Below are 17,663 nucleotides of genomic sequence, written 5' to 3'. Positions count from 1 at the left end.
GCATTAGGTATTTACGAATATTCAAAAAATACCGTCACTGGTGATTACAGTATATTCCGATGCAATAAAGTATTTTTTGATTACTCATAAATACCCCTAATAACATCATTATTTTGTATTATGGTCACCCTAGAATAGAGTTTTACCATCCTGGAATAGAATATCAGCCCACAAGTGACTGTGCACATTGTACAACAAGATATGATTAATGCAGACAATTGTTGGAAGCTTTGATTTAATAGGTCAAAGTTCATTGACTTCCTATTTACTTGTCTCTTTGTTATGAAATGTGTGCTAGATTACACGTCCATGTATTGAATATTAACCTAACTGATAATATATGAATGTGTAGTGATATAGCAAGGCTGATCTCTCTTGGCCTGGATACCATGCGGATGGGGATTTATATTTTGGTTTTGTGATGGAAAAACCAAAATTTAAAATCTGAAAACAGAAATTTAAAATCTCCATCTGCATGGATTCCGGGCTAGAACTCGCTCCAACGTATCTATGGTCTGCTGTATGTATGTATGAAAAGCAAGTGCTGACGCTGCATAAGTTATGTCATGTTACCATAGCAATGAACTGTACTATAAATTCCAGCTGTGATGACTAAGAATAAATTATATCACAAACTGAAACAAGTCAACATTACTACCTCAGTACCCAATCCGTTGTATTTTGAGATGTATCAGTGACTGTCATGTGATTGTTCTGTATGACTATTTTGTTAATAGAGCTGACATCATAGACACTGTCTATATTGAAACCAACCATTCAGTAGCTGTAGTCGTTTTAATCCACTCTGGTAGAACATGTAGAAGGGAAGCACTTCTTTGTATGTATATACCAGTGATTACTTGGATTATTTGTACTACAGTGCAATATCTAAAACATTATTCAAATTAATGCGTGTGTAAATATTCCCGTTCCATGAACATGAAATCATGTGGCCAGTGACCACACACACTTGTTTGGGTTTTTGATGAAAACCTGCTGTTTTGGATAAATATATTTTACATAATTATGGAACCCCAAGATTCAGGAGTGTCAGGGTGGGTATTTGCACTTTTTGTTTGCGGTGAAATTCCACTGTACTTTTACTATGGCTGCAAACAACTCTGCCATCATTTGTACAAACATCCCGGGTATATGATGATGCTGGCACCATGCATCACAGGAGTAATTTCCCACTGAGCTCAAAGCGCTTTACAATTATTACCCCTGGCACAGATCTATAGCAGCACAAACAGCCCTTTATACTTCAATTCCCTGGGGAGCATACAATACATTGCAGCCTTTATAAGCGTATAGGATCAAAGCATTCACATTGCAACCTCTATCCTACCAGGTCCCCAATTATACAGCTGGGTTGACTGAGGCACAGTCATGGTTCAACTATTTCCCAAGGACTTTAGCCACTGAGAAACAAATGGCAGCGATGGGACTCAAACCTACAACCTGCAGATTCCAAGCCGGCCACTCTAACCATTCGCCCATCATGACTCACATCTGTCACAGAGTTTCGTGAATTGTTGCAAACACTGACTTGCTCTAGTATTATTCAGGTATTCAAATTGTACGCATTCTTCAATAATCCATATTTTAGAGAAAAGTGTAAACAACACAAAAATAAAATATCAACTTAATTTTATTATCTCAAAAAAGGTATTTCTGATGTTCTCAGTGAGGAAGAAACAGCATGCCACAAAGTCTTCAATAACTGTAACTACAACATTTTTCTTTGCTACATCATTTGTGTAAAGGATGACTTTAATACATACAATGTTGTACTTACTGAATCACCCTGTGACAAAACGTTTCAGTTAAAAGTTCAGATAAACCCAATATTCAATTTTGACTTGTATTTCTTTGCATACTGCATAAAAAGAAACAAAGCCACAGAAGACATGGCCTTTGGAGAGGAGGCCAAGATTTCTCAACACCCCCCCCCCCCCCCCCCCCCCATCCCATCCCATAAAATATTTCTAATGGTCCTCGACACTGTTACTATAACAGAAATCGTCTCGTGGCTACAGATGTTGTATGTATATATTTAGTGTTTTACACAAGATAGCACTGAAGCTGTACCTTAATACATATTTAGAATGTTTGAACTTCTTTCTTATCACATAATTCATGATGGAAGATATAAAACACTTCTATAGAAAATATAGTCTTAACCCAAATTCGACCAAATATGTTCATCAACTTAGTAGATCAAATGACTTACACAGGTTGTAATGCATAAACAGTTCAAAGTGTTTTAGCATACAACTTTTGATCTGTCTTGAACAAAGATCCTCATCAGAATGACAAATTCCATAGCTACAACTGACCACTAGGTGGCGGTATGATCAGTCGATTATAGATGTTAGGTACTTCGATGCCCCGCGGCCTCTATCTTTCTTTGGATACCATGATTTGCTTTCAATCTATCTCTTCAATGAACTGAATGAGCCTCTCTATAAAACTAGAGTCATACACAAAGTTTTGGATAGAGTATTATATGGTATGACACTCAAAAACTTTTCTTACTGCACACAGTTGTTACAGACTTCATTAGCTGTGCAAATTGTTTTAAAATATAGTATTGAATAATTAACATTGCTGAATAATTATGTAAAATTCAGTACTACTTCTGACTGAGAAACTGAGCCATTGGGTCGTCTTCCCTTCGTCTTTTCATTCTGTATGCTTCCATTTCTTCTTCTGTTGGTTCTTTGTAGTCATTAAAAGTCTGTAAACTATTGTACGGTCTCTTCCTCTCATCCAGAGATAAGATTGCCTCTGCCTCTTTCCTCTTTCTATCCTCTTCTTCTAAAGCCTGTAATGCCAAGTATTACTGTTAGTTTCTATGTTCAGTACTCTATGAAATGTGTATTGCTAGGCCATGTTAAGATTTACACACTAGATAACCATATTACAGTTAGGCAGGACTGGTGGATTGTTTTCATTGAATTGGTTTGGAGCAGTAATGTCCACTTTAACACAGTTCAGTTTACTGGAATCTCCTTTCATGTGTATAAGTACAGATTGCTGTTTGTTTGTTTGTGTGTGTGTGTGTGTGTGTGTGTGTGTGTGTGTGTGTGTGTGTGTGTGTGTGTGTGTGTGTTTGTAGGTATGTCATGGTCCAAACTAAGTGTATATAATCTGGTAAAACCAAATACCTTCTTTAATCTCTCCCTTCTTAGTCTGATTTCTTCTTCTTCACTGTCTTCATCATCAGATTTTGGATGTTTCTTTTTCTTCTTTTTCTTCTTTCTATCTTTCTTAGCCATGTTTTCTTGATGTTGCTACATTTTAAAAGAAATAATAATTACAACATACATTGTCAAATACACAATGTTTCAAAAATGAATAAACATGGTACAAATATACAAATGTAGCCATAATCTACCAAAGCTAATGTGGCTTTTCCTCAACGTACTTATTCCTCCAAAATAATACTTTGTAAACTGTGCATATATTTACAACTGCTGACATCAGACTGTGGACGAATGGAACATGTTATAAACAAGGAAAGTAAACAAATAATACTTGACACAGCCAAGGTTTGGTTACACACATGGTTTGATAAGAACAATTTTATGACCACTTTATCTGTGCATGAAATGCCAGGGGAATTTCTAATTTGTTTGTGAATGTGGACTATTATGTGAAGAGGCCATATAACTGTTGTTATCAAATGTACCAAGTGTTATTAATCCAATTCAGTTGTTTACTTTCCCAGTTTGTCACAGGTTCCATTTGTGCATGGTATGATGTCACCAGTTGTACCAGATTTTACCATTTTCCTTACTTTGCCCTCAGATGAACATAGCTGGAAGACTGATGCATAAGATTCATGCTAAATATAATTTGTATTTATTCACATTCCTTTCAGAACTACACCAAACGACAAGAGAATATGACACAAATAGAGTCACTGATCTTTGTATACGGGGCTGAGTTTATAGTGTAGTTCCGAGTTTCATCTAACGTAAAACTAGAAATCTGTGAAGTATCCTTCCAGTGTTTGTTTGTTTGTTGAGTATCACATGACCTTACCTCTAATAATGATTTAGATTCTTCTTGTTCCTGGACAAAAGTATTTGGTAACAGTTCTCCCATCAAACTGCCTGATACTTCTTTACCAGCCTCACCAGTACAGTAGGAATGTTTCACATAGGAATGACAGCAGTCATAGCCCCATCTACCATCTCTCCAGAAAGAACCCCATACACTCTAAAATAACATAATAACATAGGTATGTTTAACATAGGAATGACAGCAGTCATAGCCCAATCTACCATTTCAAAAAGTCTAACTGCCTAGAGCCATGGGCTATTCGGCTTACTTTAAGAAAGACCAAATGTCACCACTGAGGGCGCTAGCCTGACGAGACAGTGGTACTCATCATCTTTCAGCTTTATTCAATAACTCCCAAAGTGCAGATCTAAGGTCTTACTACAAGAATAGTGTTTTACACTGCTTCTGATGACAACAACAGCGATGAGTACCCATGGCAACAAATCTTGCAGTCAATCACATTTTGAATAATTGAAATTTGAATAGTACACACTGGATACAGAAAGGACACACAATTCCTCTATACTTACTGTATGGTTGTTGATATAAACATCTTCTTCATACTTTGATTTCATCTTAGCTTTTTCTTGTCCCTTTATCACAGATCCATGTCTTGAATATTCAACATAGTCTTCCTACGAGGCAAACAATAATATAACATTTTATATAAAGCTGTTGCCTGCATTTCTTTTTTGCTCGATGTTGCTGCTTTTTTTTGACCAGCTCAGTACACTTTATGTATAAATAGCACACTCCAAAATCTAGTGAACCAACTAAGGAAACACTGCCTACATTTCTAAGTAATTTTTTTTTATTTTGGTCCTAGGAATTACTTCAAGCAAATTTCTTTTTATACAGACAGACATACACAGACATAACACAATTATACATTTCTACAGAGATCCATTCAGGTTTGGGACTACACGACAGAACTACGCTGTATGCTCCTATCACATCGCTGTGAACCTGTCAAGACTTTCCCAGTCAGTCTACAGGCTATCACAGTCTACACAGCACCTGCAGGCTCCATTTGAGCAATTGTCCCCGACTGTTCAAGTCATTACCCTAGGAGTTCCCCCAAATTTGCAATCGTCTAGTGAGAGAGAGTGACACTGCTGAGATGCCATTTTTAAGATACAAAAATGTATATCCTAACAACAGTGGTGTAATTAAAGCATTTTGTCTATCATGTAAAACATAGATGTTTGACATACTGCCAACCATTTGTGTGAGGAGTAAACATCAAATTACCATGACAACTAACTGTTTTATAACAGTCTACCAATACTTACTGTTTGTGCCAGGAGTAGCTGTTTAGGTGGTGCTTCTAAATGTTCTTCTCCACCATACTGTTAAAATAAAGAATAACGTGATGTGAGAAAGGATAACTTCAATGGAATACACACAAATATGTTCTCTAAATATATACATTTCTAATGGCACATCTTACACATATAATAGCAAGATGTACTTATCATTGAAGTTGTGTCTACAGTCACTATATCTCATCAACTATACTGTTAACAGTTACTGTTCTGAGTTGAAATACAAGAGTTTGTACTTTGAACGGATATTCCATATATGTTCTTCTTGACGCCATAAAATCATTGCACTTATGAAAACATTCATTTCACAGCCTTGCATATGATGAGATGAATGGCTATAATGCGAATTTTCATTCTTGCATGACTTAATTTTCAAATGGCAAATGTTTTTACCCATTCTACTTGTATGTTAAAAATTACAAGTATGTGCATATAATAACAAATATATTAACTAGAATTTTACGTTGGGGAGAGTCTGAGATGCATGCAAATAAAGTTTGAAATAAGGACCATGGTGATATTATGAGCCCTCTCGAAGCCAATTTGACGTGCTACTGATGCATACAATTTGTAGTGACGCATCAAATTTGGTGTTCCCTTTGGCTATCTCTTACAATGTGGTGACTCACAAGAAATGCCAGTTTTTATCATTTTGACTACCAAAGCCCATCATGGACCATATTTACAGACACCATTAACCAATGCAATATCAGATCTAAAAGCTAAAATGGTCATAAACATTAGACTTACCTTTTGGAGGATATTTTGTTTTTGGTCCTCTGTAAAATCTTCTTTTCTTACTTTGAATTCATTGTGTAATAATTCTAACTTTGTTGGTTCTGCTTGTAGATGTACATCTGTTCCCTTCTCATATGCTTCCCATGCAAACACTGTAGTCATCAAATACATTTTTAAAAATTAATTACAACATTGTCATCAAAGTAGTATTGTGTATACCATGCACGAGCCTGGTGCAACAAAAAATATGGAATATATACTCTGGTCATTCTATGTCACAACAACGCACGTCTATGTCACAACAATGTGTGTCTATGTCACTGGTTCTGCTGTGTTCGAAATATGAGTCAAAACATTCAAAATTACCATTACATGTACTTTCCCTGATTTTTCTTTGATAGTACTGGCACTGATATAATTATGTTATTCGCCAACATTTTTCTTCGTTCAGCCAGAAAATACTCATGACCTAAGGGTTGTCACTACTCATCCAGTGGCTCGTGGTGACAAAGGCCCCTTAGGTCACTCATATTTTCCTTGGCTGAATGAAGAAAAAATATTGGGGAATAATATATAATTAATCCACTTTCAGTCATACAAAGGTAAAAGTGTTCACTTGTTGATGGGCCAGGAGCATAAACTGCGTTATTAAATCCAGTTACCCCTTTTTTTTCTTTTTTTTTTCTTTTTTTTTTTTTGGGGGGGGGGGGGGTAATTTTTGTTGCATAATGAAAGGTACTAGTTGTATTCTACTTACTGAAACTAATAGGAACAAATGACAATCAAACCAAACAAATTTTCATCACTTACATTGTGCAGTTGCCATTCTTGATGTATCACCCTCACTTCGTACAAAATTATCACCAGCATATGGAAGTCTGTAAAAAAGTACAGAATAGAAAATATCGTATAAAGAGATGTAACTATGAGTGTTTATTTGAAATGATTCGTAACAAATGCATTCAAGTACTTTCTTTCTTTAATAATCTCTAAAATTTCTATGTTTCTATTGTGTAAGGATTCCACACTCTATGATTTGCATCTACAAAGATAATATTACATTGTATATACATATTTACACAAACACCTTTGTGACATTAACTGAAGCAAAAGCCAACTTAATACATTCAGACTGTACAAAGCTGTACAATCACTTGTATATTACATTTCCTGAAGAATTTAAACTCGTATACAGCAGTAGTACTTTGACTTAAAGGCCAGGGATTCAATCCCAGGTTCTCACATTAACGTTATCTTATTGGTGAAGCCATCAGGATTACATATGATCATTCTTTTGTTCTGGACTGACTTTTTCTATAGCTCCACCAGATAACTGTTTTTTCACAGCTGAATTTTAATCCCAATCTGAACTGGCCCTCTAACTTTCATTTTAAGTGCAATATAAGTTAACAAGAAAGATTTTAACACGAGACAAAAAAATAATTTTGGATTTTGTGATAGAATTGGTACACTCAATATGAGATAAAATTCAATTTGAGATTTTGTAATAGAATTAGTACACTATTATTCCATCAAAATATAACTGAATGTAAAATAATCCTAGTTTTCAACTTCCTACTTACTCATCTGCTGTCCTTGAAATCTGGGCATATGGATTTTCACGCATGGATCGAGTCTTGGGATCATAGTAGGCTGAATTAGGGTCCAAATTCCGCAGATACTGTCGAATAAAACAAAGTGATAGAGGTGTATATTGAAAACTTCAATGCATTATAAAGGTAGTGATGGAGACTTTGTGCAAAATGTCACACCCCTAAGTAGTACAAGTGTTGGCCATTGAGGGCACACTCTTCATGCACAATCTTACACTACCAAACATTTCATAATCATGCCATTGAGGGCAGTAGTACTAAGTTCCTGGTAGAAGTGGCGGGTAACACCATGTATTCACCTACAAAATAAAGCAACCAAATTGTAGGCACAGATCTAAAATTTACTGAATTGTAAAATTAACAGAAGAAACCCTACTGTACTCCTACCACTTTCAAAATAGCAATACCACACTACTTGTATTTCTACAAATCTAACAATATTTACAGCTGATGCCATTTATAATATCAAATTATTTGGCCACACACACACACACACACACACACACACACACACAGACAGACACATCATACAGATGCAGACAGACAGACAGACAGAGACAGACAGACACACACACACACACACACACACACACACACACACACACAATGTAATACTAGTACTCACCTTGGCAGTGTCTTCCCTGATTCTTAAATTTCTGACTGTAATACGCCTGAAAGAAAGAATAATCCATTTCATATTATATATCACAGCTTCAAAATAAACATCAACACAAACACTACTCCTCAAACTCAAACGAGATTCCAAGAATTAAGTGCTGTGTGTATAGTGTAACAACAACTTTGTAGAAACTAACCTTTTAGTATCAAAGTTTGTGCCAGGCATAGGAGCATGCTCTGCATATTTTTCATCATCCTCACTGTCATCCTGTGTACAAACAAATATAACAAGAGTTCAAGACACAGTAAAAAATCTTGCTCATTTTTTTTTTCAAATTTTAAAAGTCAAACTTCTCTCGCCATTAATCAAAGATCACAATATTTATTCATTTATTTATCAGATAACCAATGGGAGCTAGTCCCATTTATAGGCTCCTTTGGTTCAGTGTTAGTGCAGGAGGAAACTGGAGTACCCGGGAAAACCCTGCGTTGTACGGTAGAGTCAAACTGAACAACACTCTTCTTACTTACAGTGTGGTAAATTTTATCAAACCCAGCCAACACCTGGCAGGTTCAAACCCAGGCTGCAGAGGTAAGAGGCTTACGAGCCAACCACTTGGCAACCGACAACCCTAATAGATTTGTAAACCTTCTTGTAAATGTATACCAGGAGGAATGCAACACATTCAGGAAATAGATTCAAGATCAAATCATTGTTGTTGATAATCCCATTTTCTTGGTTAATAAACTCTCATACATACAGACATACATCTACCCTAGTCAAATCCTACCTTAGTCAGTCTTTCTGATATCTGTCCTGTCAGCAAATCTTCATGTAACTGTTCTGCTTTCAACTGTTTCTTGGCGTCTTCAATTTTAGCATATTCATCAATGACAGCGGTGTGTTCGGCAGGATTGTATCCATTCCACCTATCTCTTTTACCATCATAATCAAAACTTAGCTGCGGTTGTAAGTGTTCATCGGGTGCTATTTCTTCACCTGTGAATTTGGCACCAACTCGTCTTGGTCTCTGTTTGTATGAATAACAGGTACAACTGAATGACACATGAATCTAATAAACAGTTTTCATGGAACAACTGACTGAGACTGAAATAAGCAGTAAATGAGTACATCACATTAGCGATGTTTAGATGCACGTATTTACGTGTGTTCTATACATGTAGCGTCATAGTCACGTGATTCGAAGCAACCCAGGCGTTCTGTTAATTCTGTATCAGACGATGCTACCTCGAAATGGCGGTTCTACACGTAACTGTAAATACATGATAAGTTTTTGCCATTTTTCTTACGGAAACAGAACTGTAAACTAATTGTTCGGTTTTCCAATTGGGTAGTTCTTCAAAAAATACCGACAAATAAAGACAAGTTTAGAAAACAAAGTCATGTGTTTGGCCTTCTGGACAGACGATGCCAACGCACGTGTGCACATTCCAATGTCTTTCTTGTTTGTTTTCTGAACGTGTACACAAATTTGAAGGTGAAGCACAGGGAGCCCAGGAACAGCATCACAAATAATTAAATAAACAAACAAAATTTGAATGGGTAAATGAACTATCATTTTAAACTAATGGATAACTATCTATAAACATATATATTTTTGTATGTACGCACCGGTATACTATTAACAAGCGACCTATCGGTCAGAATAGCTCCGCTGTTTTTTTTTTAATTCAATTTTTTATTTTGGTGACATGTAGAAGTGGTTCAGGTCTTCAGCTCTTCACTATGCAGTTTTGTTTTAGCGATGCAATAAAGTGGTTAGTGGTTTCATATGATGTCTCACTATAAAACACATTTTACACAGAAGTTGGTAATGTATTGTACTTTTATACCATAGTCACCATTTTATGACAAAAATCTACTGTTATGAAAAATTGCACAAAATCTCAGAAAAAAATGATTGGGAAATGCACACAAGAAAAAGAAAAAAAGAGGATTTTGAGGTTGGCTATAAATAATTCCAGTGTCTTACAGCTGTAACCCTGGAAAATTTTAATGATGAATGAAATAAACTAGGGATCTAAACTAATTTTGAGGCAATTTGAATTTCAATTTTCTAACAAATTTACAAAGTCAACAACATTCAACTTGTACTAGTTGTGGTAGATATATATAGGGAAGAAATGTATTAATCGCCATCTTAGTTTCCGTACGGCGACAATCTCAAGTACCCGGAAGAGAGTCATTCTCAGCCATACGTTACAGTGGTAACACTCGTTCATGTTCGGTTACCTTTCACAAAGAAAACACAACGAAATGGTTGAAATGATCTTTTTTTTTATTTCTTTTCATCACAACAACAAAATCTGCGTGATCAAAAGTGTTGTAAACTAAACCAGAAAGAATTATCGGACTGGCTAAACTTCCCGATGAACTGGAGTAAGGTCCTACTACTTCCAAGTAAGCCTCGATAGTACTATAGTACGTGAGAAAATCGTCTCAAACTAGCGATACAACTTTCAAAATATAACTTGACATGTCTTCATTTGTTAGAGTTATACAATTCAAGACGGGTTTTCACTCGAAAACAACAATTCTGTGAATAATGACACTCTGAACGCAGCGATTTCTCGGACGATGTTACCACTGTAACGTATGGCTGACAACGACTTGCTTCCAGGTTAGTCCCTCGTGCATACGGGTGGATTGTCGGCGATTAATACATACATCGTCTGATATTTTAATTCACAGTGTTTCTTGTGACCGGCGCCTGTCAGCAGACTCTGCCATTTTTTTTCATCATTCCATTGTATTTAAACCTTGTACTTGACATTTCGCAATATTTATAATTCTCAACAAAATACCTCAACATACATGCCTCACTTCGCTCGTACTCAAAGCAGCCCCGCGCGGTATGATCGCTGACACTGATGACATGATGAGAGAGAACCTTTTCGGATTTACATGTAAAACGGGGAAAGATACGCAAAACATAATGCAAAGTCTGAAGCCAAATTAAAGTTGTAATTATTTTAATTATTTTTACTTGCCAAATATTTGCATTTTGGAAAGGCAAGACACGTTCATGTCGTTTAACTTTAAATGTGAACTGTCGGCCATAACTTCAACCGCATGCCTGGCATGCCCTTCCTTACGCAAGTTGTCTGAATTCTGGTTCACTGTCATTCCAAATTGCACGACAATATAGAATTAACCACAAGTTACATGTTATCTGAAAACATCACACTTTTATCTGTGGGTCTGAAGTGTGATTTTAGTGAGTACCAAGAACGTCCTGTGTTGATACTCAAGATACTTGCTGTGGAAAATCGCTCGGTCAAATGAGGTCACCTACAGCTTCTGGTCGAATCAGGATAGAGTATGCAAATGAGGATGTTGCGGACTGGCTGATTATGTAGAAGGGTGCAGAATTGGATTTGAAGTTTACAACCCTGTTTCGAACAAACGCTTGTCATTTGGGCGCCCAATGCGTAGAATTATGACTATAGCACATATTACATTGCTTGTTTGACGTCAATAGTGTCTTTTGAAAAGTGGCAGTTTACTTAAAGTCTCGTCGACTGATTTCCAATATGGCGTCGGTCATTATGCTCATTAACATATTCATTTTTTTTTCAAATTACAAAAAAAAAATCATAAAAAATAAAAATGAGGATGTGCTGACTTGAAATTAACAAATCTGAGTAAGCTACCCCCTGCGCATCAACACGCCAGATATCAAAGCAATCTAATAAGAGGTTTTCAAGGAGTTGATGAAAATGACATTTTATGAAAAAAAATCATAAAAAATTGAAAATGGCACAGATCAACTTGGCATGAACAAATCTGAATAGCCTCCCCCCAGGGAACATGCACACCAAATATCGAAGAATTCCGACTGTCACTTCCGGAGTAGATAGTAAAAATATAAAAGTTTGACGGACACCTATGATTCACTCTACTCTCTATACCTCAATACCCACCTATACCTAAAGCTACGCTTTCAGCTTTCGCTGACAGCGGAGCTAAAAATAAATAATATACTGTTTTCATATATACTACCTGTACAAACAGAAACATATATATTATTTCAATAGTATACAGGCCCATATATACATATATTCATGTTTATAGACTGTTATCCATGAGGTTAAAATGATATTTCATTTATCCATTCAAATTTTGTTTGTTTGTTTGCTTGTTTATTTTATTTATCTATTTAGTTATATTTGTAACATGGTTCTTGGGCTTCCTGTCAGTGAAGTAGCTCAGGATGGCTCAGTCCTTACTAAAGCCAAGACAACTTCGACATGTTCAACATCATCATGTGATTGTGTTTATAGACAATCTATCAACACTCCTATTTAGAATACATCCCATCAGATCTACTATCTGTACATATAAACGGCAGCTTACCTCAAGACAAGTTTTCTTTGTGTGTGTTAGTGATCCACAGTTTTCACATGCTCCTTTCCTGTACTTGGTTGCTATAGATGACTACAAATATCAAAATAATGTGTCTGTCAGGATTTCAACATTATTCAAACAACAAAGTCTACTAGGCCATGAGAATGCAGTGCCCTCGCTCAAATTAAGAGTATCATCACCTCATTGTACTGTGTTTGATTTCCATTGGTCTAACAGACTACCGTACATGTATATTTAAATTTGATAGTCTAGATACAATGTTTAGTAGTGTATGAGCTCTGGACTACTACTAATTTAGTAGTGGTCTAGATACAATGTTTAGTAGTGTATGAGCTCTGGACTACTGCTAATTTGGTAGTGGTCTAGATACAACGTTTAGTAGTATATAAGCTCTGGACTACTGCTAATTTAGTAGTGGTCTAGATACAATGTTTAGTAGTGTATAAGCTCTGGACTACTGCTAATTTGGTAGTGGTCTAGATACAACGTTTAGTAGTGTATGAGCTCTGGACTACTACTAATTTAGTAGTGGTCTAGATACAATGTTTAGTAGTGTATGAGCTCTGGACTACTGCTAATTTGGTAGTGGTCTAGATACAATGTTTAGAAGTGTATAAGCTCTGGACTACTGCTAATTTGGTAGTGGTCTAGATACAATGTTTAGTAGTGTATAAGTTCTGGACCACTGCTAATTTGGTAGTGGTCTAGATACAATGTTTAGTAGTGTATAAGCTCTGGACTACTGCTAATTTGGTAGTGGTCTAGATACAATGTTTAGTAGTGTATGAGCTCTGGACTACTGCTAATTTGGTAGTGGTCTAGATACAATGTTTAGTAGCGTATAAGCTCTGGACTGCTGCTAATTTGGTAGTGGTCTAGATACAATGTTTAGTAGTGTATGAGCTCTAGACTACTGCTAATTTGGTAGTGGTCTAGATACAATGTTTAGTCGTGTATAAGCTCTGGACTACTGCTAATTTTGAGCCCTGTCCAATACAGTAGATGAGTACCTCTCAATATGATGGCTACAGTAGTACATGTACTTTGGGTAGGTGTTTTTTATTCTTCAATCCCTTTGAAAAGCTAATAATGTGACATGAAAGTTGAGAAGTATTGCTGTAATGTTTGGATGCACTGTTTACACTGTAAAATGTAGAATAAACCAGCATTGACATTTTGCACTTACTAACTTGACTCCTCTTTTGTACCACTCATTAAGTCCATCGAACTGTCGTTGTTTTTCTTCCTGTGGTCTTTGATGCTTCAATGTAGGTTGGGTAAACCCAAGGTACCATGGTGACGCTGCAATGTATTGTGGGATATGAGGGTTGATGTCCCTGGAATGAAACATGACACCACACAGGTCAAAGGTTGGACCTAAGCATTATCACCTGCCGTAGGTACAATAACATGTAGTGTGAAATGAATGAAACTTTTGAGTTTTGTTTTCTATGATAATGCAACATGAGCAAAAAACAAATACATCTGTTATAACTTTGATGTATATTGCTGATACTGTTTTGCTGTGTACATTTGTACTCAATCTATGCCTCACTTGCTTGGGGGTATCCTTGGATGGCTAATTGAGTGTCTACATGGCTGACTTACTACCATTGTTAAACTGATCATTTTTACTTTCTACATTGTTATTTCGGTATCTAATCTTGGCAATGGGAACTTTGAATAAGCATACAATAATACTACTTGTCACTCTTCTGTCTGTGAGTTATGTTACTAGAAAATGGCTGAATCTGATTCATTTCATTGCGAATACTGCCCGCTGTTGAAGATGTCTTTGGGTGTGTAAAAATTTGGTAACAATAACAGGGGTCAGGATGACCTGTTCCCTCAGATCATACAACTTGAACTGCAGCTCTGAGTGCAAAGAGGTTCTTCCCAGACAGCATACACCTGCTTACAGTCATTTGAAACATACGTGATGTACGTGTATACGTAACTTAGTAGTCCTGCTTGTAGATGGTGCACAGGTCGATATTACTGACACGAAGGGAGGGACAATTGTCAGAATCAAGTCCTGGATTACTCCATATGCAAGCAGGACTAATGTAGTAGGTACTCCGTTCACATTTTTACATTGTATTTGTACTACACATTGTATTTGTACTCCACAATTGCTGCATGTGATCTATACATGGCTATCCACAATTTACTACCATAGATGTAGTTACTATCACATATAGTATCATGTCTGTGATGAATGATAGAGGGAATGTGGCCACACTACTAGTAGTGGTGGTGGTTTCATTCAATCATGGACGTATTACATTGTACACGTAATACATGTACATGACCCATGATTGAAACCACGGACAATGACCACATTTCCTCTATCATCATCATGATCACTGGGAATGTGCTCACACTAACACATGAGATTAATACTAGTATATCCAACTTGGTTATATCACACGCTTATGGAGCCCATTTACGATAGATGGGGAAACTGCTGAGACTATTTTCAGCGGTAAACAAGATCTAAAGGACTAGACAATCTCAACATAGTCAACACAACGACCCTGCAAGTACAACAACAAACTCTGTCTGCGTGACCCATGTGATCATGGATGTATTAGTGAACGAATAATGCATCCATGGCATGACGTACAGCCCAGAATACTACCACAAAATGATTTTCATAGGATGAAATCATACAGTGAATCTTCGTATAACCCTTCAGAATGACGTACCTGCCCTCTTCGTCGACCAAGGCTGGGATTTTTCCAAGCTTTCTTGCTTCTTCGAGTTCTTTCGCTTTCCTCCAGTCTTCTCGTTTTTTCTGTCTCGGTTCATCTACCTCTTCAATTTGTTCATTTTTCTCCTTCTTTGCCGCCCTTAACACAGCCGATGGCACTTTATCGGCTGCGCCGGCAATATACGCCATTGTTCTATATAAGTGTGTTCACAAACTTCCGAAGTTTTTCCTAAAATAACGTGTATTTCGACAAGGGAAAATAACAAGCAAGCTTACTCGACTGAACGTATGCGTGACGTCATGGTCTGCGCCCTCTACGAAGCAGCTATAACTTTCGGATACATGCGTTAGAGGGCGCAGTAACCGGTCCGATCACTTTCCACAGTCCTTTACTCTATCGGACTATTCTACTATTCTTTGACAAATCAAGATGTGCCACACATGGATTCATATCGTCTGCCGAGCTACACAAAGAGAAACTGTCCCAAATATAAAGGACAATTTTATTCATAAATAAACTCTTGCAACATTCTTTAGTAAACATAGGATTCCCCTTTTGTACTAGACACAAAGTGTTTCTGGGAAACAAGATCCACAGAATCGAGGTTTTCTCAAACATTGAAATTCAGAAGTGTATATATTCTTGATGAGAATATAGGGTAGAGTTCACACACATTTACACCGTTATGCCAAATATCCACCCTTACGACTCAACACCTCACAATTGTGAGTTTTAATCAAAAAAGAATTCCCAATAACATTTATTCAAACATAAGATCAATTAAAGTTTACGAAGTCAAATATTAAAACAACACAAAGACGTGATAAAAGTTACGATACGAGAACTTTACCTAAATTGTATGCACAATGGACACACAGTTTTACACAAGAATTTCCACGACTAAAAAGTTTGCAATTAAAATGTTCGTAAAGGTGTAAACAATTCCGTATCCATACATTTGTAAAACAATAACAAAATTGTCCGTCAACATTACAAGTAAGGTACATGTGCTATCTCCATCGCTTATATGTTAACTTTTTTTTAGCAGCAGTTGCGTAGAGTTTTCATTGCTCTGGACTTTTACTGAACATAGGTGACCATCAGCAAGAACGCCCTCACTCTACAAGAGTGAGACTTAAAACCCTGAGAGCAAAGCGCGACTTGATCGATGCATGTGTGTAGTGAAATTACAAGTAAGGTACATGTGCTATCTCCATCGCTTATGTTAACTTTTTTTAGCAGCAGTTGAGTTTTCAGGGTGTATTGTCCTGGTTTATTTATTTAGATCTAGATATCTCGCTATTACAATATAAACCCGATCCTATCAACATTTAGCCATTTAGAGTTTTTCGAATTTCCGGGCTTTTTCCATTCTTTATTTGAATACAAGTTATTTTAACCCCCCCCCCCCCCGAACACATGCACACGCACACACGCAGACACGCGCACACGCACGCGCACACGCACACAGCATGCACACACACACATGTACACACACACACACACACACACACACACACACACACACACACACACTACAGCCATATTAATTTTACAAAATCATCATGCATTCAAAGATTGTTCATTCGAGCAATCACTTCAACACATACAGTGAAAAAAGACAGTATAAGACCGACACAGGTAGATATACAGAAGTTTATCTAAATGTGTGAAATAATGATATCACACCACAGAGGTGGGGTAGGGGTGGGGTGGGGAGGCTCGCTGAAAAGTTGGATCCGGAACTGTCTTTTTCTGTAGATACTCGTATTTTGGGTTTCGATGGTTTCGATACTTGACAGCGTTAACGTTAAATTATATCATAGAGCAGAGAGGGAATGTGTTACTAAATGTGTATAATGATAAGTGAGGTCTGTGAGGTCTGCGATTTCTTTGATTGTCAGAACATATATACTAGCACGATTTGCCGTCGATTTTATTGGTTAATACTGCATAGATCTGCATAGATCTTGGTGCTAGCGTTCATTCCAGGGTCTGTGGCTTTTTAAGTCTTTCGAGTATTGTGTAATGGAATTGACATGTACAATTGTGAATAGGTGTTTGACGTCTAAAGAATTGTTGACGAGATGGTGCAGTTAATAGCCCCTCCAGGGACTCCTTCAAAGTCAAGTAGCCTTCAAATTGGTTATTATGATATACCGACGAGTCTCGAAATGTTTGTCGTTGGATTGTG

General features: G+C 36.8%; 1 protein-coding gene across 1 annotated transcript; it reads right to left on the bottom strand.

Moving 5' to 3' along the window:
- Nucleotides 1–1,975: 1,975 nt before the first annotated feature.
- On the bottom strand, nucleotides 1,976–15,766 carry LOC144446986 (pre-mRNA-splicing factor SLU7-like). Its single transcript, XM_078136868.1, has 14 exons — nucleotides 15,464–15,766; nucleotides 13,942–14,092; nucleotides 12,744–12,824; nucleotides 9,157–9,396; nucleotides 8,563–8,633; nucleotides 8,373–8,418; nucleotides 7,718–7,815; nucleotides 6,945–7,012; nucleotides 6,147–6,286; nucleotides 5,364–5,420; nucleotides 4,602–4,706; nucleotides 4,051–4,227; nucleotides 3,171–3,296; nucleotides 1,976–2,827 (listed from the first exon to the last, which is right to left on the bottom strand). Exons 1-14 carry the CDS (start codon nucleotides 15,655–15,657, stop codon nucleotides 2,636–2,638), a joined length of 1,746 nt encoding a protein of 581 aa, XP_077992994.1. The 5' UTR covers nucleotides 15,658–15,766; the 3' UTR covers nucleotides 1,976–2,635.
- Nucleotides 15,767–17,663: the final 1,897 nt, after the last annotated feature.

This window comes from Glandiceps talaboti, chromosome 15 (assembly GCF_964340395.1).
Source record: "Glandiceps talaboti chromosome 15, keGlaTala1.1, whole genome shotgun sequence".
In the NCBI taxonomy this organism is placed as follows: Eukaryota; Metazoa; Hemichordata; class Enteropneusta; family Spengelidae; genus Glandiceps; species Glandiceps talaboti.
This window is presented reverse-complemented; position numbering and strand designations above follow the sequence as displayed.